Below are 22,338 nucleotides of genomic sequence, written 5' to 3'. Positions count from 1 at the left end.
TTAGTCTCTGCAAGGTAGCGAAGCTTTCAGGGCTTATGATTCAACTCTCCCACACCATCCTCACCCTTACTTCCAATCTTGGTGGACTCCAAGGTGTCATAGGGAAGCCAAGGAGATGACATAACAGTCAAAGCAGAATATCATCTCCTCACTTGACACTACCCAGTTTTACCCCTTCCTGGTTCTGATTCCAATACTCATTTGAGGTTGGGTGGTCCAGGAACACATTGTTGTCTGGAATCTCCTTCCCTCCCAAGTAGGGAAAGGGATCAGAGATCTAGGTTTCTGCTTTTGAAACTCTTTAGACCATAAACATTGACTTAAACAGAGAAAATGTACATAATTAAAAACATGTATTTGGCTAACTTTTAGTAAAAGAGGGATCAACATTCTAGCCTGTGAATTTAGGCTTATCTCTTCTGTTATCTGCTTTTCAGTCAGGTTACCACTTTTTAACCATAATTCTACCAGAGGATAGAAAAGAAAGGGCAGGGAAAATGAGTGGTGAATTTAGTCATTTCTATGCAGCTCTAGCAAAGGATTTAGTGAGGTTAAAAACTGGAAATAATAGTAAGTGATTTGAAAGAGATATGATCAGAAGGGTTTTATAATTAATTTGGGGAGCAGTAGAAGAAGTCTAAATTAAAACTAGAAAAAAGAAGCATAATGGGGTGCAAACAGATATGCTATAGAAAGAAGAATAATCGGTGGCGATGTTCAGTGATTCGCATGAAAAGACACAAGGATAAGGGCAAGGAAACATGTTTGAGGGCTTGGCTGCCTATGTATCAATGCACAGTATGAATCATAAACTGCACATTAAATTTTACTACTAAGAGGGAAATATATGATCTTCCAGATATACTGCTAACAATACAAAACCAAAACTAACTTCATAATGAAGTACTATGCAGCTATAAAAAAAGAAGGTGGAAGATCTCTATGAACTGATAACGGAGTGATTTCCAAGATATACTGTTAATTTAAAAAAGAAAATTGCAAAAGAGTTTATGTAGTATGCTACCTTTTTTTTTTGCGAGAAAGAAAGGCAAATAAGAAAACATACATATATTTGCTTAGATTTACAAAACAATAATAGCAACAAGAAGGAAAAACCAGAAAATAATGAAGCTGGTTGCCTACAGGGGATGGAGGTGGGGGAAGAAAATGAAAAGGATACAGGAGAGAATGACACTTCTCTGAGTACACCTTTTTTGTATAGTTTTCCCTTTTGGAAACATGGTTGTTTTACAAGTTCAAAAAATTTAAATGCTGTCAATATGAATGGGAAGAGTGGGGTCTAAAACTGAAGGCAAACTGAAAAAAATGAAGCCACCTGCATTTCAAATGTAAACAATCACAGCAAAGGGCAAGAGGAGAACTGTAAGCAAATCCTCACTATTGTTTGTGTTTGCAGCGGGATGGGCAACGCCATTCTGAAACTATTTCAGATGTGTTATTGAGCAAATGAGTATCCGTGTCGATGTTGCTGGGACCAGGCTTCTCATTGTGGAAGTAGGAACATACAAATATGAAATGGGGGAAGGTAAGAAAGAACCTGTGGGGATGGACTGGAATTGGAGATATTGGTATAAACTCATGATTTCTAAAATATGTATTTGTATGTGTATGTGCATACATATTGCACATATGTTAAGTATGTGTGTACATATATTATGTGTGAATATGTATATGTACATGGGTGTATGTGCGTACTTCTAGTACCCAGGTTTTGGTCTATAATAACATTCTCCTACTAAAAGGGACCAGCGTTCCTTGGAAAAATGGCTGACTTCAGGGCTGGGGCAGGATATGGTCAAAATGAGCGTACAACCTTTTGTTATGCTGAAAAGTAAGGAAGCACTGGAGAAAATGATGGAAGACTATAAGGACCCAGGAGTCAGCTTAAAAGGCTCCCACTGGCTAAATTTGGGCAATCTGAGCACCAAAATAAATAAGGGCAGTAAAGAATTATAAACCATCGAAAAAAGAGAATTCATAAGTCCATACTGAGAAGTAAAAAAAATAAATAAACAAATGAAGGATGAGTCTCTTGCTTACAGTAGAATGCAGAGTGGCAACCTGTAAATGTGGAAGTGGATGCTCAGTTGGAAAATCATTATTTTGCCATCATCAGAGTAAAGATTGGATCAGGTGAGAATTATTGATTGATGCTAAAACAGGGATGGGGTGGGATGGGTTTGATGAGGAAGCAGGATATTTTCATGGTCTTAAAGTATCATGGCACAGATTGCTTATTAGTTGCAAAAGGAAAAATAGTAACTATGCAAAGAAGAAATCAGGCAACACCTTTGATCAAGTGATCAAAATGAGCATCACCAATGAAGGGCAAGTACACATCGTGTGTCTCCAGTTGTGATGTCCCAAGGAGAACACGTCTCTTATGTAGCCTTCCAGCCATAAATGTGTAATCTGAATATAATCGTGAGGAAACATCAGACAAACTCAAAATAAGGAACAGCATAATAAACAAATTAAAAGGGCACTTTAAAAAATATCAATGTATGGGCTTCCCTGGTGGCGCAGTAGTTGAGAGTCTGCCTGCCGATGCAGGGGACACGGGTTCGTGCCCCGGTCCGGGAGGATCCCACATGCCACGGAGCGGCTGGGCCCGTGAGCCATGGTCGCTGAGCCTGCGCGTCCGGAGCCTGTACTGCGCAACGGGAGAGGCCGCGGCAGTGAGAGGCCCGCATACCACACACACACACACACACACACAATATATATATATATCAATGTCATTAAAGACAAAGAAAGGCTGAGAAAATGTTCCAGATTAAAGGATGCTAGAAATATGACAATTAAGTCCAATGCCTGATCCTAGACTATATAGGACAACATTGGGTCCTTAATATGTCATAAAGTATATTATTGGGTCAACCGTCAAGATTGGAATATGAATGGTGGATTAGTTAAAAGTACTGCATCAACGTCATACCTCTTAAAGTTGATAACTGTACCGTGGATACATAAGAGAATTTCTTTATTCTTAGGAAACACACACTGAAGGATTTAGGGGTGAAAGGCCATGATGTATGCCAGTTACTCTCAAATGGTTCAGAAAAAATGGACAGAAACAGAGAATGTTAGCAAATGATAAAGGAAATGGGATAAAACATTAACAATAGGTGAATCTGGGTAAAGAGTATATGGGCATTCTTTGTGCTGGTCTTGCAAGTTTTCTGTAATTTTGAAATCATTTCTAAATTTTAAAAAGGTAAATATATGATCCTCTGGGTATCACTGAGACTTAATGAGATGGGATTTATCATTGAATTATGGTAATGGAAGTATAAACCGTGTTCAAAATGGAAAGACCACAATATGGAAATTCATGAACCTGAGTGTAAATGTGTGTGGAGAGCATTTGCATGAGAATGAAAATGAGGGGAAATAGAAGTTACATCTTTGTGGCAGTATGTTACAGACTGCCTGGCCAGGGAGAGTTATAGCCAGTGCTTTCATAATACAAAACGCAAAGCTGAAACAGAGGAAAGATATACAGTAATGGGGAAGACCATTATCTAAACATCTGTTGGAATTCTCATTCAGCTAACAGCATCATCTGAAACATTATTGGCTTGTGACAATTTCAAATCTTACATAAAGTGGGGAGAAAGTTTAAAATAAAGGAGGAAAGTTGAAAAAATAAGGAGAAGTACTTCTCCAGACAAAATTCTAACCAGCAAGGAAGAAATTTCTGGTTAAAGAAAATGTGGAGTTTGACTATTTTAAGATTCTTCATGTAAGTGGTATCATGTAGTATTTGTCCTTCTGTGTCTGGTTTATTTCACTTAGCATAATGCCCTCCAGGTTCATCCATGTTATTGCATGTGGCAGGATTTCCTTCTTTTTAAAGGCTTAATAATATTCCATTTTATGTATATACCACATTTTCTTTATCCATTTCTTTATCCATGTCATCTGTTGATGGACAACTTTTTGTATGTCAATTATACCTCAATAAAATGGTTTTAAAAAAGAGAAAATATAGGAAAACCTCAAGGGAAAGTAGCTCTCACAACCAGGGTTCAGTCAACAGTGGCAGGCCAGACCAGCATGTAGGACTGGAATCTTCATGAATATTTTTTACTAGTAAAATAGTTTCAACTTATCTGCCCATTGCCATCCAAAATTTTGCTTCAGGGCTCTGCCTTTGTTCCTGTCCTATTCTACTTTTCTATCAATGGTCGAAGGAGGAAGACATAGAAGGCACGCTGGAAGGGAAAGTAAATATATTGAAAGGCAGAAACTACATACAAAGGAATTTTGGTAGGCTGGAATAAGGAGTCAGAACTAACCAGATAAAATGTCATAGGAATAAATTCAAGATGTTGTATTTCAGTTTAGAAATTCAATTATATAGGAATAGGATTTGGAATGCCTGGGGATTTCAGCTGACTATATGCTCAGTCAACACAACAGTCAACATGGCTGCTGGAAAAAAGGTACAGGACAAGGGGGCATCAGCTAACACACAAGAGCAATAATACAGCTATCCTCAGTGGACTAGGAAGAATTGGTAGCTGGTTTAATTCAAGGAGCATTAACCTTGAAGTCTGACAGGCTTGGGTTCAGATAATGACTCCATCAGTTTGTAGCTCTGTGACCTTGGACAACTCATTTAACTTGAGCCTCAGTTTCTACGTCTATAAAATAGAATTACTATCATCTACTTCATAAGGCTAAGGGAGAAGTTATGAGGACCAGATGACATAACATATATGGGAGTGTTTGTAAATGGAAAAGCATAATACGTATCCAAATTGTTATTATTCACTAGGAGGAAGTCTTAGGCCTTTTATAAGGAAGCACTAACAATTATTTATAGCTGCACAACAATTGAATGGGCTGTTTTGCTAGAATTCAGCTGCCCATCACTGGAAATGTTTGAGCAGAGACAGGACAATCACCTACAGGGTTTCTGGCAGAAGGCAAGAAGATTTGACAAGATGACGTCTGAGGTCCCTTCCAATTCTAAGATGCTATGGTCCTATCACTATTAAGAATTCTCCTCTAAGCTTTTCTTTACAAAGGACTATGTACCCTTGAAAACAGAGGTGACAGCCTTTTGATCTTTGTCACTTCTTAGACTTATTCTCAACTCCCAGGAGACCACTGCTCTCCCCATATCAGGAAAGAGAAGCACAGTTACTGGCTTTAAGACTTTCCCAAGCAGGAAAGACAACTGCAAACAAGTATGTTGGGGAGGCCTTAGCGTTTTGCGACTTCACAACCTGAAGAAACACCCAGGAAAGCAGCTACCAGGGCCAAGTGGCTTAGGATGGAGCTGCACGAGGCAAGTGTTTTTTAGAGTTTGAGCCCAAATGTCCTCTCACCTCCCCATCCCATCATGTGGCCCTAAATTGTCACAAGATGGGAAAAGGAAGCCTATTGGGATGGTTTCGTTGGAAAAACTCCTCTCATGCGGGTCTGTGAAGTCAGACACAGAAGCACAAACACAAAGTAAAAAGAAAATACTAATCTGCAGCTATGCAGATGCAACCTTAGGGTGCAAATCAGTTCCAATCTTGAGTCCACTTTTAATTCTGCTTTCATTTCCATTTTCCCCAGCACATTGAGGGGAACTTGCAGCTCTAGTTAAGATCCTACTGCCTTGTCTTGCTCCAATTCATCAGAAGGTGAAACCATAACATGTAGGCTAAATGACTGCTTTGCGAACGTCTTTCATTTGATGGCCCACTGATGGGCCATTTTATATTTGGTGTAATTCTTGGAGGAAAGGGAGAAGGGGTAGAGGGAAGAGTGACAGAGGCAAGAGGCTTGTCACTTCACTTATTCACTGATACAAATAGGTGTGGTAAAGGAAGTGGTAGTCTTTGAATGTAATGTATTTTACCATGATAATGAAGTGGAAGAAGAGTCAAGGAGAGAGATGTTCACACACATAGAATCAGCAATGATGGTGGCTTAGCTACTCAGGAATGAATTCTGAGCTGTGTTCTGATTTGGGAGAGTGGAGTGACATGGATTAACTGAGGAAAAGCTAAGGATTACATAAACAAATGGGAGTGGCCCCAGTGACTGCCCAGCAAGGAAATACACAACTTGCTTGTCACCCATCAGCAAGGTCTTTGCAATGCCCTGGGGGAGCTTGCACTGTCTACAAAACACTATACTAAACAACCTAACATGTCTTACAAACACTTGCCTCGTGGCGCCCCGGCCAATCTTGAGCAGCTTACTGCTTCCTTACATTTCCTTATCTCTGGCCACAGGCCCCAACTACACCATGACTTACTGATGAAGTTAGCCTGGCCAGTGAATATGGTGTACTGAAGCTCATAGGAGCTGATGCTGAACTCATCATCCGAGATCCAGTGGACTGTAATGGTGTCATGGGAAGCAGTACAGAGTTCCTCTCGGATAGATGGTGGGTTTGGGGCTGTAAGGAAAGGTGGAAAAGAAGGTAAGGAAAGCATACTCTCTGTTCTGGAATTTTACAATCGTTATTCTTGCTGCCCAACCCAACATCTCATGGAAAGGTGGTTTTCTAATAAGAAGCTTTAGATTGCATGTATCATACAACCTGAATCCAAGTGCTGAAAACTCAAGTTCCCCCAAACCACTTTTGCTTCAATGGTAAAGGTATTTTAGGCAAAGATCTAAGCCTAAGTTATTGAGATGATTGATTGCCCATCATCTACTCTGCCTGCACTAACACATATGTAGATATTAGAGCAAAGTGGTCACATGTTTCCTTATTACATGACCTTTGACCTATTTCTTTTTTTTCAAAGTAAGTTGTATTATATATTTTTGGCAGTATTAATAGGGGTTAATTGTGCAAATTAATATGAGTTCCCTCATCTGTAAAATGGGGATGATAATTACCTCACAGATTCGTTGTAAGGATCATGATATAAAATTAATATATAGTGTCTGGTATAAAGTAGATGTTCAATAAATGACAACTATTTTAACATAGTAACAAAGATAACTACAAACACAAAGTTATTGTGTGTGTATATTTTTCTCATGGAATGATCATTCAACAATCCTGAAGGTAGTCAGTATTTTTAACAGACTGGTTGTCTCCCTCATCTTCTAAAATTCTCTGCAACTCAGATATTTTTCTTCCTAATCTGCTAATCCCTAAATTTCCTTAAAATCATTTGGGTGGTACCTATATCCATGTGAGACATTCTCTAATATTCTTTAATTACCACCCGAGTTCTACCCCTTATAACAAGTGACATTATATTACTGACAGGCTCATAAGGAGAAAACCATCAGCAACTTCTTGTTTTTTACCTTTAAGTAAGGATGGTATGTATACCCATTCTGTCCCCGGAGACACTGACAACTCATTTCTCTTTTCTGTTACATGAACTAAAATATATTCTATGTAAAAAGATACATGTATCATTTTAAAGATTATAAAAGCATTTTCATGATCAATATTGCCCTTTACAGATTATTTTAAAGTCAAAGCACACCAAAAGAAAAGGACTAAAATGGAAAGGAAAGCACAGTATTTTCACACCTGTTAAATAATCTAGCCCCTCCAGCAGTTTCTTTTCTCTGGAAAAATCTAAAGCAAAGTTTTCAAAGGCATCATTAAAATTGATGTCTGGAATCAGAACTTGAGAAGATGCAGTTGCCATAGCGACCCTGGAAGAGAGAAAAGTACATCAATATACATCAAAATAGGTTTGCAACCTTTATCCAATGTTTGATTTCTGGTTAAACAAGGTGAAAATAAATGACTGCTAGAGCTTGATTCATTTAGTGAAAAATATCATATCTGTGCTTTTCCAATGGAAACCATTTAAATTTTAATCATCAGGAACCAATTAAGGGTTATACCATATTTATTCACATATGTTCACCCCTCAAACACACTCCCCCATCCTGTCTTAATTAGGAGAAGTAAATACAGGATTCTTTCCCCTCTGCATCATTTTCCATCTGGCAGGCAGCATCAAAACTAGACCTCTGAAGGCTTGGTAAGAGCAGTTTGAGAGAATTTTTTCTCCCCCTCTATTTTTTTAATGCTAATCAACAAGCCAGCATGCTGGGGCTTGGTAAAAACCTTCCCTTAAATCCTGTACTTTGTTTGACCTTTGACAACATTTACATTTAATTTTATTATTCTCTAATTGTATAATGCTATGCTAGTTTTATCTCCCCAACTAATTCTAAGAGTCTCAAGAGGAGGATCCATATTTTGTACCTCTTATAATCTTCCATGGTCCCTAACACAGTGTTGGACACATAATGAATAAATAATTGTTGAATGAATAACTGAATGACTAACAACAACACAAATGCTAACCTTATTGAGCATTTAGTACATGTAAGACACCACGCATGCACTCTACATACATTAAGTTACTCCTTACTATCGCCCTGCGTAGCAAAGGTTATTTCCATTTTGTAAATGAGACATAGAAAGGTTAAGGAACTTGCTCAAGGTCACACAAGGATCAGAAAAAAATATATAACTGAACCCATGTTCATTGGATTCTAAACTTTATACCCTTAACCATGTAGACAGTTCCTGTTTTTTAAAAAAATAAGGTATATTTTTACATACTTCAGCAATTCTAAACCATTGTTCCACATCAGATTTATCTCTGAGCTTTGATCAAAATATGCATGTTTAGGTCCTGTGCCAGACCTGAATCGGAGCCAATGAAGATCCTTGAGCATGCAAATAACAGGATGGAAAGAAACATTAACTTGGCAACAATATGCATGTTAGAGTGGAGAGAAGAGGCATTGAATGCAGGAAGAGCAGAGAGGAAACTTGTATGGTGAACTAGTTGTAAGGGGATGAGGAGTTAAACAAATACATATCCTTATGCATGGATACCCTGTTACACATCTACCTACAATAGCTTTTGGCTGTTTCTGGAAATTGCGATGTTTCAGGAATAAAATTCAGGTCAGGATAAACAAATGAAAGACTAATACAATGAGAGCCACTGAAGCTTTTGAGGCAAAGGAGTGATGTGCTCAAATTTATGTTTCAAGGACAACACTCCAGGGCTTCCCTGGTAGCGCAGTGGTTAAGAATCCGCCTGCCAACGCAGGGGACACAGGTTCGAGCCCTGGTCCAGGAAGATCCCACACGCCTCAGAGCAACTAAGCCCGTGCGCCACAACTACTGGGCCCGTGTGCCACGACTACGGAAGCCCACACGCCTAGAGCCCATGCTCCACAACAAAAGAAGCCACCGCAATGAGAAGCCCGTGCACCACAACGAAGAGTAGCCCCCGCTCGCCACAACTAGAGAAAGCCTGCGCACAGCAACGAAGACCCAAGGCAGCCAAAAAATAAAAAATATTTTTTAAAATAAATTTAAAAAATAAGAACAATACTCCAGCTGCAGTGGATGGACTGGAAGGGGTCAAAACTAGAGGCGGATCAGATTTTAAGGTGTCTGGGAATGAGCAGAAAGTAAAGTGGTGACAGGAGAAGTGCAGACAAATAAAACAGAAAGTTAATTCATAACACATGAAAATAGCCAACAAATATATTAAAAAGCCCAACTACAGGAAAAATCAAAGAAATGTAAATTAAAATGAGATAGCGTTTATGATTATAAAGACATCATAGGAGCTTTTTATGTCTATATTAAATAATGCCTACATGTTTTTATTAGGACTGAAAATGATTCAAATTTTGGAGGCCAAATTTAGCATTACATATCAAAATAGCTTAAAATGTAAATATTCTCTGACATCACAGTTCTACTTCATAAAATGTTTTTGATCTGTGATTTTGGTTTTAATTCTTAAGACTTATGATCACATAATGTACAAAATTTGTGCTGATGGTATATCTCCTCTATTTTAATCCTTCTAATGAGTTGGGAAAAGCACCATTACCAATCACACATATACAGTAGTTCTACAGTTGTATGTGTTTTTGGATAGCTGTTTAAAAGACAATCCTGAATTATAACTTGGTCTGACTTAGTGAAGAATTCCCCAGCAAAATTTGCTACTGTATCTTGTCATGCTGAATTTTAAAAACATCCGACCTTATAGATTATCTATAAAAATGTGAGAAGTGGGCTTCCCTGGTGGCGCAGTGGTTGAGAATCTGCCTGCCGATGCAGGGGACACGGGTTCGAGCCCTGGTCTGGGAAAATCCCACATGCCGCGGAGCAACTAGGCCCGTGAGCCACAACTACTGAGCCAGCGCATCTGGAGCCTGTGCTCTTCAACAAGAGAGGCCGCGACAGTGAGAGGCCCGCGCACCGTGATGAAGAGTGGCCCCCGCTCGCCGCAATTGGAGAACGCCCTCGCACAGAAACGAAGACCCAACACAGCCAAAAATAAATAAATAAATTTATTTTAAAAAAATGTGAGAAGTATTAAATACTCTTTATTTGGCATTATACCTAAACCAGACTAAAATGCCTTTCATTAAGTAAAAGGCAACATTTTAGATACAGAGAATTTTGATTAAGTTGGCACAGTTAAGACCAAAAAGAGAAAGTGGACATTGCCAGCTTATTGTTAGTCCTGGCCTTAACAGGCTAATGAACACACCCTGAAGCACAGGTGAGCCTTACTCTGTTCAATGAGACAGTGAAGGGATCTTCTCAGTATTTAAATATATTAATACCACAAGTTATATAAATCTAAATATAAACACAGTCTCCTATAGGTTTTGAGATGGCATTCACCACCTCTGTGCAAAGTTGAACATTATTAATCAAGTCCAATCATATCTTTTTTTAAATAAATTTATTTATTTTTGCATTGGGTCTTCGTTGCTGTACGAGGGCTTTCTCTCTAGTTGTGGTGAGCGGGGTCTACTCTTCATTTCAGTGCGCAGGCTTCTCATTGTGGTGGCTTCCCTTGTTGCGGAGCACGGGCTCTGGGCATGTGGGCTTCAGTAGCTGTGGCTCACGGGCTCTACTGTGCAGGCTCAGTAGTTGTGGCGCACGGGCTTAGTTGCTCCGCGGCATGTGGGATCTTCCCGGACCAGGGATCGAACCCTTGTCCCCTGCATTGGCAGGTGGATTCTTAACCACTGTGCCACCAGGGAAGTCCCCCAATCATATCTATAGAAGGGGAAAATAGTGATGGCACTTGCTGAACTGGAATTACTATCAAAATTCAGAAAGCTGATCATACTCATTTATCCACAAGCCAATCTTATTTAAGTCATGACTATCCAACAGAAATATCCTATCAGCCATTCATGATCTGAATTCTGGTGTATGAGATCAATTTAAATATGGTACACATAAAAAAGTCATGAGCTATTTCTGTTTTGTAGTAAATAAGGCAGTGGCCAAATATTACTCACTAGTAGCTTTTTTTTTTTTTTTTTTCGGTACTCAGGCCTCTCACTGTTGTGGCCTCTTCCGTTGCAGAGCACAGGCTCCGGACACGCAGGCTCAGCGGCCATGGCTCACGGGCCTAGCCGCTCCGCGACATGTGGGATCTTCCCAGACCGGGGCACGAACCCGTGTCCCCTGCATCGGCAGGCGGACTCTCAACCACTGCACCACCAGGGAAGCCCTTGGGTTGACCTTTTAAAAAATATTCTTGCCCTTCTCAACATCAGCCATTTTAAAATATGTTTTTTCATCACACGCTACACAGAGGTTCCCACTTGCAAACAAGACGTCCCGTTCACTAAGTACTTCATAAATTTTTTACTAAAGAAGTAACTAAGACATATGCAAAGATAACAACTATAAGAGCACTCAACACACTGTATGTAACCTAGTTGTCTAACAATGGGGACTGAGCTAAGTAATGTGTCATACATCAAAAGATGAAACACTATAAGGTCACTGGAAATCAGGTTATAAAAAAATATCCAATGCCAGGGGAAAGTTCGTGATATGTTACGTTTCAAACATAGGGTAAAATGCAGTATATACGACATGACCTTATGTTCGTGAGGTATACACACACACACACACACACACACACACACACACACACACACACACTCCCAAATGTTAACAGTGGCTGGAAGGTTAAGGATGAGATAAAGATGACATTGACATATACGTAAGTGTTTGTGTCTGTGTGTGTGTCTGTGTTTCTGTATTTAAGCAAAACACAACATTAGCTATCTCTCAAGGCTCTGATCTCTATTAGGGATAATATATAATAAGTGCCATTTGTAAGGGGGAAGGAATAACTCTCCCAGTTAAAATGAAATTTTAACTGAAGTCTTGGTTCTTAATACATTACAATGAATAATTGTGGGAAAGAATTTCAGACTCTATGAGAGACCAGTGAGAAAGATATTTAGGTTGCATAGATGATTCTCAAGCCATACCACATAGTTAGCCATCTATTCTTCCTACCACATAGGCTATACATGAGCCCATGAAAAGAAGATTTAGATATAGAGAGTTGGGAATCATTGACAGCTAGATGGTAACCAAAGCCCTAGGTGCTACAAGTCTGCAACAGGGAGAATGTGTACTGAGAAAAGAGAATAGCTTAAGACAGAATCACAAAGAACAACAGCATAAAGGAATAGGTCAAGGAATAGTTGCTCACAAAGGCAAATGAAACCAGACAGGCAGGAAGAAAACCAGGAGCTTTCTCAAGTTAAGGGCAGAGAAATTTCAAGTAACAATGGTCAGTAGGGAAAAATGCTACTGAGAGACCAAGTAAGATGAAACAGTAAGATAAAACAAAGGAATGTTGATTACAATTTAGCAGCAAGGTATTCATTTGGTGACCTTGGAAAGAATACTTTCAATAGTGTGGGAGTGGCACAAGACATTTCAGAGAGTTGAAGAGTGAGTGGACATGATTACATACAGTGGTTTAAATATATGTTTTATCTCTGCTCTCATGAAATCCCACTGAAATGACAAAGAAAAAAAAAATCATAAACCCACAAAGACAAAGAGAATGGAAAAAGAGATGCAAGTAAGATATTGTCAACAAATGTCTGGAAATTAGAAAGGGATGGATGAGTGGTAACCAACAACAGAGCAGAGAAAGCTGAATTGGGAAGCCAAAAACATGAAGCTGATTTATTGCCACAGACAGTTGAAAGTTTGCATGAGGAACAGCAAGACCACCAGATCCACTCAACCACAGACCACCCCTCTCTCATCTTGACGCCATACTAAAAGCAGTCTTAAAACCCTTTCCCTGCTTGGCTCCTAGAATAATGGCAGCCAGACTTGTACCCTTCATCCCTCTCCAGAAGCAGGAGATTGGTGGATTCCTCAACTGACCCAAGAGAAAACACCTACAGATGGGTCCACTCAATAAAAATCTGGCATTCCGGACTTCCCTGGTGGTGCAGTGGTTGAGAATCCTCCAGCCAATGCAGGGGACACGGGTTCCATCTCTGGTCCAGGAAGATCCCACATGCCGCAGAGCAACTAAACCCGTGGCCACAACTACTGAGCCTGCGCTCTAGAGCCCGTGAGCCACAACTACTGAGCCTGCGTGCCACAGTTACTGAAGCCCGCGCGCCTAGAGCCCGTGCTCTGCAACAGGAGAAGCCACCGCAATGAGAAACACGGGCACCGCAACGAAGAGTAGCCCCCGCTCGCCTCAACTAGAGAAAGCCCGCACGCAGCAACGAAGACCCAACGCAGTCAAAAATAAAAATAAATAAATTTTTTTAAAAATCTAGCATTCCGCCTTATAATCCTATAGCAAAGTTCACCAAGCAACAAACTGTTCCCACCCCCTCAGATCTTCCAGTCACCTTTTAGTCTTAAATTCAAACAGGCAGCGAAAAGCTCCCCAAACATTTAGGGAAAGACAGAAACTAACAGAGAAAAGGAACGTGGAGGAAACCAACACAATGCAGTTTAGAAGAAAACTTTTTTAGTGATCCTTAATATCATCAGGAAGATAAATAGTTTGTATTCATAAAGCAAGGACGGAGTGCTAAAAAAGAAGCAAAGATCAAGAAAGAGCTCTTATAAATAAAAATATAAATACTTAAATTAAAATTTTAATAGAAGGATTGGATGAAAAATTAAGGAAACATCTTAGATCAAGAAGATAAAGTCATGGAAAGTGCGAGATAAAAGATTTTTTAAAATTAGAGGGAAAATCAAGGGTGTCCAAAATCTGGCTAATTAGAGTCCCAGAAAGAGAGAAGAGAGAAGGGGAGGAAGTCCTTAGCAAATAATAAAAGACAGTTTCCCAGAACTAAAAGTCAGTAGCCTTTAGATTGGAAAGACTCACTTAGTGCCCAAAAAAAATGAATAATAAAAGACCCACACCAAGGCATATGTTGGTGAAATTTCAGAAAAAAGTAGATTAAAGATAAGACCTTCAAAGCTTCAGATTTTAAAATATAGGTCACATTCAAAAGATCAGGAATCAAAATAGCAGTGGAAGTTAGGAGACAATAGAGCCATGCCTTCAAAATTATAAGGAAAATTTATTTCCAACCTATCAAATTAGAAAATAAATTTAAAATATTATTTAAACAAAAAATTCTCAAAATTTTATTTACCTTGTACTCTTTCTTAGGAAGCTGTGGGAAAATTTGTTCCAGCAAAAATTAAGGGAATAAAATGGTACATGAAGGGGGAATCAGGTGGAGCCCGATGGAGTCCCTAATTAAGAACACAGAGCTGTGAATCCAAGGAGACTAAGTTGGTTGGAGTTCACAGGGCAGAGTACTAGAGAGGAGAAAGCTGCACAGAGAGAATTCTGGGACCTTCAGAGGGTTTGCCTCTAGTATTCAATAAAATACTGATTAACACATGCATATAAGGAAACTGCCCAATGCTAGAGAAAGAGTCACCCAAAAAGATTAGAGGGAACAAACCCTAATGCTCACACAGGGCCAGGAATAGTGTATGTTCCCACCAGCCAGACCAGAAAATCTCATGATTCATGGGGGACCTGGTAGCGTACTCAGAAGGGTCTTGCCTCAGTAGTGGGGAAAAATTTCCCCTGGACTAAACACTGCTTTGATCACATCTAACACATCTTAAAAGCAAGACCTGAAAGGAACAAGCTATTTTCAAGTAACTTAACCGTGTCCCAGAACAAAGTTTAGGAATATTTATAGGAATACAAAAATATATAGTGCCCAATAAGATAAAATTCACATTGTCTGACATCCAATAAGAAATAACCAGACATGCAAAGAAGCAAGAAAATAAAGCCCGTAATAAGGAGAAAAAAGCAACTAGTTGAAACTGACCCAGATATTAGAATTAGACATTAAAGCAATTATTATAACTGTATTCCATATGTTCAAAAAGCTAGAGAACCCTGCTACCTTCCTGCTCATGCTCAGCAAATGACTTTGCCTCCTATTTTACAAAGAGAGGGGTAGGTATGAAACGATAAATTCCTCAATTTCTCATACCAAACTGCTGGGCATACTGACATCCACATCCATTACTTCCGTCTTCCTTCTGGTTAAATGGAAGAGATGTCCCTTCATTTGTGCTTTGGCCACATACCTTCTTTTTTCCATAGCTTCAGTTTTGCCCCATCTCTAGCTGACCTGTATCCACTTTTTTTTAATTAATTAATTTATTTTTGGCTGTCCTGGGTCTCCGTTGCTGCGCAGGCTTTCTCTAGTTGTGGTGTGCAGGGACTACTCTTCGTTGCAGTGCGCAGGCTTCTCATTGCAGTGGCTTCTCTTGTTGTGGAGCACTGGCTCTAGGCGTGAGGTCTTCAGTAGCTGTGGCGCACAAGCTCAGTAGTTGTGGCGCGTGGGCTTAGTTGCTCCGCAGCATGTGGGATCTTTCCGGGACTAGGGAACCCTTGTCCCCTGCATTGGCAGGCAGATTCTTAATCACTGCACCATCAGGGAAGTCTGACTTACATCCACTTTTAAACTCACTCACATCTCTCCTATCTAAAAAAATAATACCCACAACTTTCCTCTACCACATAGTCATTCTAGCTACTGCCACATCTCTCTCCTTCTCTTCATAGCAAACTTCTTGAAAGAATTTTCATTTCTTCGCCTCTAATTTACTCTTCTTAAACATTTGAAAGTTATTTATATTAACATAATACTTGTACCTAATTAAATAGTCAAATGTTGCTAATAGTTATACTGCAAGAAGTAACAATCTCCTCTCATCCCCAATTTCTGCTCTCCAATAATAATAGTATTGAGCATTTACTTTGTGTTGGGCATTATTCTGAGCCTTTATAAGTACTAACTCATTTAACCCTCACAAAAACTTTATGAGATAGACACTATTATCATTCCCATTTTGCAAATGAGAGAATGAGAATGAAGCTCAGAGAGGTTATATGACTTCCCTAAGAGCGACCAACTAGTTTAGGGTCAGAGGCAGGATTCAAATCTAGGGAGTCTAGTGCTATAGTCTAGACTAGAAGGGCATCCACCTATCTATGTGGCCAGAAGTTTCTCTGCTCCTACACCAACACCAACATAGAAAGCTCCAGCCCTGAGTGGGCAGCAGAGAGCCATGGCATCACTAGGGCACATGGTTGGCTGTGCATTAGAAGAACCAGTAGGCTACAGAGACAGAGAGAAGGGTGCCAGAAATCCACAGGGCAATGTACCACACTGAGGCTTAGTAACTAGCCAGCTGGTAAAATCTTCAGGTGGTAGCGGCTACGTATTGATGCACGCCTGAACAGAATTAAGTGACTTTAAGCTGGCCCCTTTTCATAAGAGGAAGCATTGCTGCAAGAACATAAGGAACTCACCTCTCAGCAATATTTTTTGCAGACTGGAGAAACCGCGCCTGGTCATTTTCTTTCAGGATATGCTCAGCTTGGTTGATGAGGACTGTTGAGCGTTCAAGACACTGGCGGCAATTAGCAACCTGCTGTGCCAACTTTCTCAGTTTCATAACCTTAAAGAATTAGCAAAAGAAAAATAAGATAACACATCCAGTGGTTAATTAAAAATGATAAAACAACATGAAGGAGATCTGCTGCAGTGATTCTAAAAATAAGACCTATTAACATCCCATGGTCCCTGTACTAACCACTCACCTTGTCACCCTACCCACCATGTGTGTTTTGTCAACCCCTCCTACCACCTACGGCCCGCTTACTTACCCTGCAACACAGTCATATACTCCAGGTTACCTACCTCCTCTTTTTATTGATCACATTAATTATTTTTATTATAAAAGCAATGTGTGGTCATTACGGAAAATTTAGAAAATAAAAAGAAACCCTACCACCCGGAGATCACCATTGTTGACACTTTATTGTCACATACATGTTTAATAAAAAGCACCTCCTTTTTCTTTATGAGTATCTACATTTCTATGTATATATTTCTCTAAGCATCTTTAAGCATACCTATGTGTTCACAGATCTGTGTTCTCGGACACTTCAGTTCCTGTGTTAGTTGGAACCACCCAGCACGGCACAAAGTAATGGCTATCACGCCAGGCTCTCATAACTTCTCACACTGTACACACAGCATGAGCTCACAATCACTATACTGACCAGCAGACCAGCAAGAGTAAAACCATAGAGCTGCATAGAGGCTCACACCTGAGCTTCTTGACCACGATTCTTCAGTTCCCATGCTAAAAGCCTGGAAGTCTTCTCTCTCTCTCCTTCATCTTTTATATCTAATCAGTCGATGATTCCCATCATTTCCTTGCTAGCAATGCCTGCTATGCTCTTCCCTTCCGTTTGTGCTACCACTTCCCTGGTTAGGCCTTCATCAACTCATGCCAAGGATCATTCCATAAGCCTCATAACATGCTTGCCTGACTTCAGTATCATTCCATTCTGATCTACACTGCACACTTCTGCCGTATCTATCAGTCTTCTCCCTTCCTAAGAAACTAGGATGATTTCCTAATGCCTTTCAGATTAAGCCCAAAGTCCTTACAATGGCAGTCATGATCCTTCTGCAATTCTGGTCCACATTTCTACCATTACTTTGTTTTCTTTTTGTATTGACTTATACCATACACACAGTAAAGCACCCAAATCTGAAGTGTACAACTCCATGATTTTTTGCATATACACACACCCATGTAACTACCAACCAGGTCATGATATAGAACGTTTCCAACACCCCAGAACTGCCATCATTTTGACTGAATTCATAGCACTAAGCCAAAATGTTGCTTCTTCTTTGCTCATCTCCCTAAAACCTCATTTCTTCTTGCTTTCACGATCCAAGTTCAAACTGGAACCATCGGTTTGAAGCTTGGACATTTGTAAAGTCAACTCGGCCTTGGCCTCACTGAACTGCTGTGCTTTACCTTTGTCTCTTTGATTTTGACAGCAATCATTTGCTTCCTCTGCTGGATGATCTCTACCAATTCGTCACATTCTTCCATAAGTTTTGCCTCATGCATAGCAGTATTCACCTGCCAAGAAAGTCCAGAGTGTTACACAGTGATTTCTGCCTTTGTCCACTGCGGGCTCTCAAAGGTTCGGACTGATAGCTAAACATGCATAACTTCTTCCATACCTCCCTCATAAGATCCACTCCTAGAAGAAGGGTAGAGATGATGATATTAATGATGCAAGGGCATTGAAGCACCACAGATAGGAAGCTCTCCGGCCTCTGGTAGATCATGATGGTTAATGGAGGCTGGGCAGAAGGACAGATGAGATGGGGGCATATTATTCCCACTGTGAAATTCCCTTTACTCCAGCACCCTGTCCTCCTACTGTTCTTTTGGAAAGAGGGTAAGGAGATTTAAGTACATCAGGGAAAGAGGCTCCCTCTCCACAGGCACAAGAATATTAAGATAACATTACAACAACATATTTGTATCATCCTAACAAAAGTGTTTTCAGTTTTCCTTGTTCCTTTCTAAAATATAGAAAATGTTTCCATTTTAAAATATATGAATGCATAGCTATATCTTCACATTAAATATATGATTATGTAGATATATTTTCACATAGTTGTCATCATGTCTTAGTAGATATTTCTCACTTTGGCTGTCCGGTATCTGAATACCTTTCCTACTTGGGGATACTGGCTATATCAAAATATCTTTACTGCCAAGTCAGGGTAGGGGGTGAAAAAAAAAGCCACCATTCTTCATTGTCTTCCCATGTACTGACTTGTCCTTCTGCCCATCTCTATTACTGTTGACATTAGATGATGTGAAGTCCCCAGCTGGGCTAAAATGAGGGCAGAGGATCTTTGGGCTGCCTAAGTGTAAAAGGAAAGGAAGGGGAAAGGAACTTACATCTTTTAAGCATTTAATGTGTCAATTACTTTATATTGATAGATAAATTATTTCATATAATTATCAGAACCACTTTATAATATAGGAGCTATTCTTATTTCCATTTCACAGATGTGAAAACTGAGGCTAAGAGAATTTCAGCAACTTGCTCAAGATTGCACAGCTGGGACGTGGTGAGACCAGTATTCAAACCAAGACGTGTCAAGGGAAACCCCTTGGCTGGCGAGGTGGGTGGACAAGGTTCAGTTCCATTTCAGCAGCAGTCACACAGGGAAGCACAATCATTCCAAGAGTCTATTCAAGGATCACTCGAGTAGAGCTCTAAAAAGCCGAGGAATAGACAATGGGTTACTTGAGAGCACCAAAACTCAAGTGGCCAGATGTGCTTCGTTAGCAAGGTAGGGCTGCATTTCCAATTGCTAGCCCTCTTCAAAGGGCTCCTTTACATACTCCCAAGCCCAGCAAAATACCTGTCGCTGGACCCTGCTGCCTCCTCTCTCACCCTCTAAGGTCCCTGCTGGCCAATTTTCTGTTTCTTACCTAACTGAAATAAAATATGCTTGCCGAATTTCAACCTTGTTTTGTTTTATTTCCACTTTCCAAGGGGCAAATGCCACAATGAGAGCTTCCATTTGTCCTGAATGAACGGTCCCACTCAGGCCATTCTAGTTTGTCTTCTCAGACTCCTCACTCTCTCCCTAAATTGGATCTACCTTTCCAAAGCAGATAATATCACCCTCTCAAAGAACTCCCACTCATGTGAGAATAAGAGATTCATCTAGTGCTCCCTGGATCTGTGCTTAGACTATTTGGAGACTTAGTTCCCATTTATAGTTTCCTCTTGAGGCTGCTGATGGTATAGTACACAGTGGTATGGTGCCTTGTTTCTTATAATTCAGCCCTTGGACTAACCTTGACATAACACTCACTACATGCCAGGCATTGCCCTAATCAGTTTATATACTAGCTCTCTCAATCATCAAAACAACCGTATGAAGGACGTACCATTAGCCCCATTTTACAGATGAGGAAACCTGAGCACAGAGAGACTAAGTGACTTGCTCAAGGCCACACGCCTAGTAAGTGGCAGAGATGGGATGTGAACCCAGGGAGTCTGACTTTAAGAGTCCACACCTTTAACCATCACACTAAACTGCCTCTCCAGTGTAGTGTAACAGAATCCTGTCTTCAGTTCCTGACTATCATTACCTCTTCTGCACCATCCACCTTTATTTTGTCATCCCATTCTGTTTAGTCTTTTCAGACTACCTGTTGTTCCCCTAGAAGGCCATGCACAACCATGTCTTGTGCCTTTGCTCAAGACTCTCCTTTCACTTGGAAAGTCACTTCATTATTTGTTTGTTGAACAAAGTTCTACTTATCTTTCCAAGCCCAGCTCAAAGATCATCACTTCTGAAACTTTTTCTCATCTGCTTGGATACAGTTGGTTCCCTATTTATATTCCCATAGTACTTTATATATAATTCTATTATACCATTTACTACGTTACAGGAATTTATTAGTTTGTCTTCCCTGATCAAACGTGAGTTCTGGAGGCCAGGGGCTGTGTCGTATTTGATGATATCTCCAGCACAGTGACTGACATGTGGTCTGTGTTCAGTAAATATATGTTGCATTGAATTGAACGGGGGGCAGTATCTCACTGCTTGCCAGACATGTCCACTTGGTTACTCAAGTTACCCTAAACTCAGTATCTCTAAAAACAAACTCATCACTTTCCCTCTAAATCCAGCTTCCACCTCTGATTTCCTCTTTTTGGTTATTTCTACTATCATTATTGCACTTGCTCAGGTTCAGTTACCTACTTCTCCCTCATCCCCCACATAAATTCACAGCAGTCCTGCCAGAGTCCTACCCTCCTTTTCTTTTCAATCTCACTAAAGTTCTTCTCGTAATACAATGAGGCTCTGGGCCAAGGAAACAATAAATTGAAGCCCTTATCATCTTTTTGGACTATTATTGTAAAAGCCTCATTAATTCATCCCCCTGCCTCTAGAATCTTTCCTTTGTAACCGCCCCCCATAATCCACCCTACACCCTGAAACCAGGGAAAATCATCACCGTCTTCATCATCAACCATGTATTAATCATCTCTTGTGTGCAATGCATTATGCTCAGGCCCTGCCCTCAATAAATGTGCAGTACAAAGGGTGATAAGGGCTTCAGCTTATTGGGTCCTTGGCCAATTTTATGGGGGGAAGCCTCATACATATAAAGCAAACAAGTCAAGATAGCATAAGTGAAATATCAATGAGTGGTGAAGGCTACAATCTACAGAAATTGAAGGGAAAGATCACTCTCAGTGGGGAAGTGGAGAAAAGACGCTTGAATGAAGTGGGACTTGAATTGAGCCTTGGAGATGGATAGGACTCAGATTTAAAAGGTGAGAAGGAGGGAAATTTTGAGCCAAGCGAATGAGATTGAACCCTACTCTTTAGACAATATGGTATCTTTGAAAATTTGGGAAGTGGGGGAGAGGGTAAGATGGTGGGAGAACGACTATAATTAAATTTTTTAAGAAGATGAACTGGGCTTAATGTGACTGGGGGTAATAGTAAGCATGGGGACAATTTAGGAGGCTATTGTGATGTGAACAGGGCTTAGCCAAGGAGGGTAACAGGAACTGAAAGGAACAGTCAAATACGAGACGCACCCCCTTGCTTGAAAATCTTCAATTAGACAGCAAGCTCCTTGAGGAAAGGTTTTATGACACTTTGTTTCTCCCACTGTAACAGACACAATGCCTTAAACATAACAAACACATAAGAAACATTTACCGATGGATTTAGCAAAGTGAAAAATCAAAATAGGAATGGCAAACATTAGAAAATATACTATAGTAAATGCATTTTGTAGAGAAAATGTAGGTTGAAGTGAGGGAGCTTGGGTGGGGTTTGGACAGTTGCATCAGGCAAGATAAAACAGCCAGATGCAACTAGTAGAGCAGAAAGTTGGCTGAAGAGGCAAAATCCCAAACTAAAGTTAAAGCAGTGACATTAAAATCTTTCCATGTCAAGAAGCAGCCCAAAAGAGCAGGGTCCTTAAGTGTTTTCTGAACAGGAAATACTCCAGGGAAAATCTGTCTTCATGATGTGAATAAAACATCTCAAATTGCTTGGAAGGCACTTGAAAGCCCTGGTATTTTCCATGTTTGCAGTTTTCTTTGAAAATGCAGTGAGGTA

General features: G+C 40.1%; 1 protein-coding gene across 10 annotated transcripts in view; it reads right to left on the bottom strand.

Moving 5' to 3' along the window:
• The window catches only part of MID2 (midline 2), a 111,082-nt gene that overhangs the window by 8,172 nt on the left and 80,572 nt on the right, over window positions 1–22,338 (bottom strand). For 6 of the 10 annotated variants that reach the window (XM_033408845.2, XM_033408844.2, XM_033408842.2 and 3 more), the window contains 5 exons: window positions 18,403–18,525; window positions 18,191–18,298; window positions 16,662–16,810; window positions 7,529–7,656; window positions 6,194–6,427 (listed from right to left, as the gene is read on the bottom strand). In XM_033408845.2, coding sequence (XP_033264736.1) covers window positions 6,194–6,427; window positions 7,529–7,656; window positions 16,662–16,810; window positions 18,191–18,298; window positions 18,403–18,525 — 742 coding nt within the window. The remainder of the gene's footprint in view (window positions 1–6,193; window positions 6,428–7,528; window positions 7,657–16,661; window positions 16,811–18,190; window positions 18,299–18,402; window positions 18,526–22,338) is intronic. The other 4 variants (XM_049704357.1, XM_049704358.1, XM_033408840.2 and 1 more) reach the window with 3 other exon arrangements.

The sequence above is a fragment of the Orcinus orca genome, chromosome X (genome assembly GCF_937001465.1).
Source record: "Orcinus orca chromosome X, mOrcOrc1.1, whole genome shotgun sequence".
Taxonomy (NCBI): Eukaryota; Metazoa; Chordata; class Mammalia; order Artiodactyla; family Delphinidae; genus Orcinus; species Orcinus orca.
Note: the sequence above shows the minus strand (reverse complement) of the source record. Positions and strands in the feature narration are given on the sequence as shown.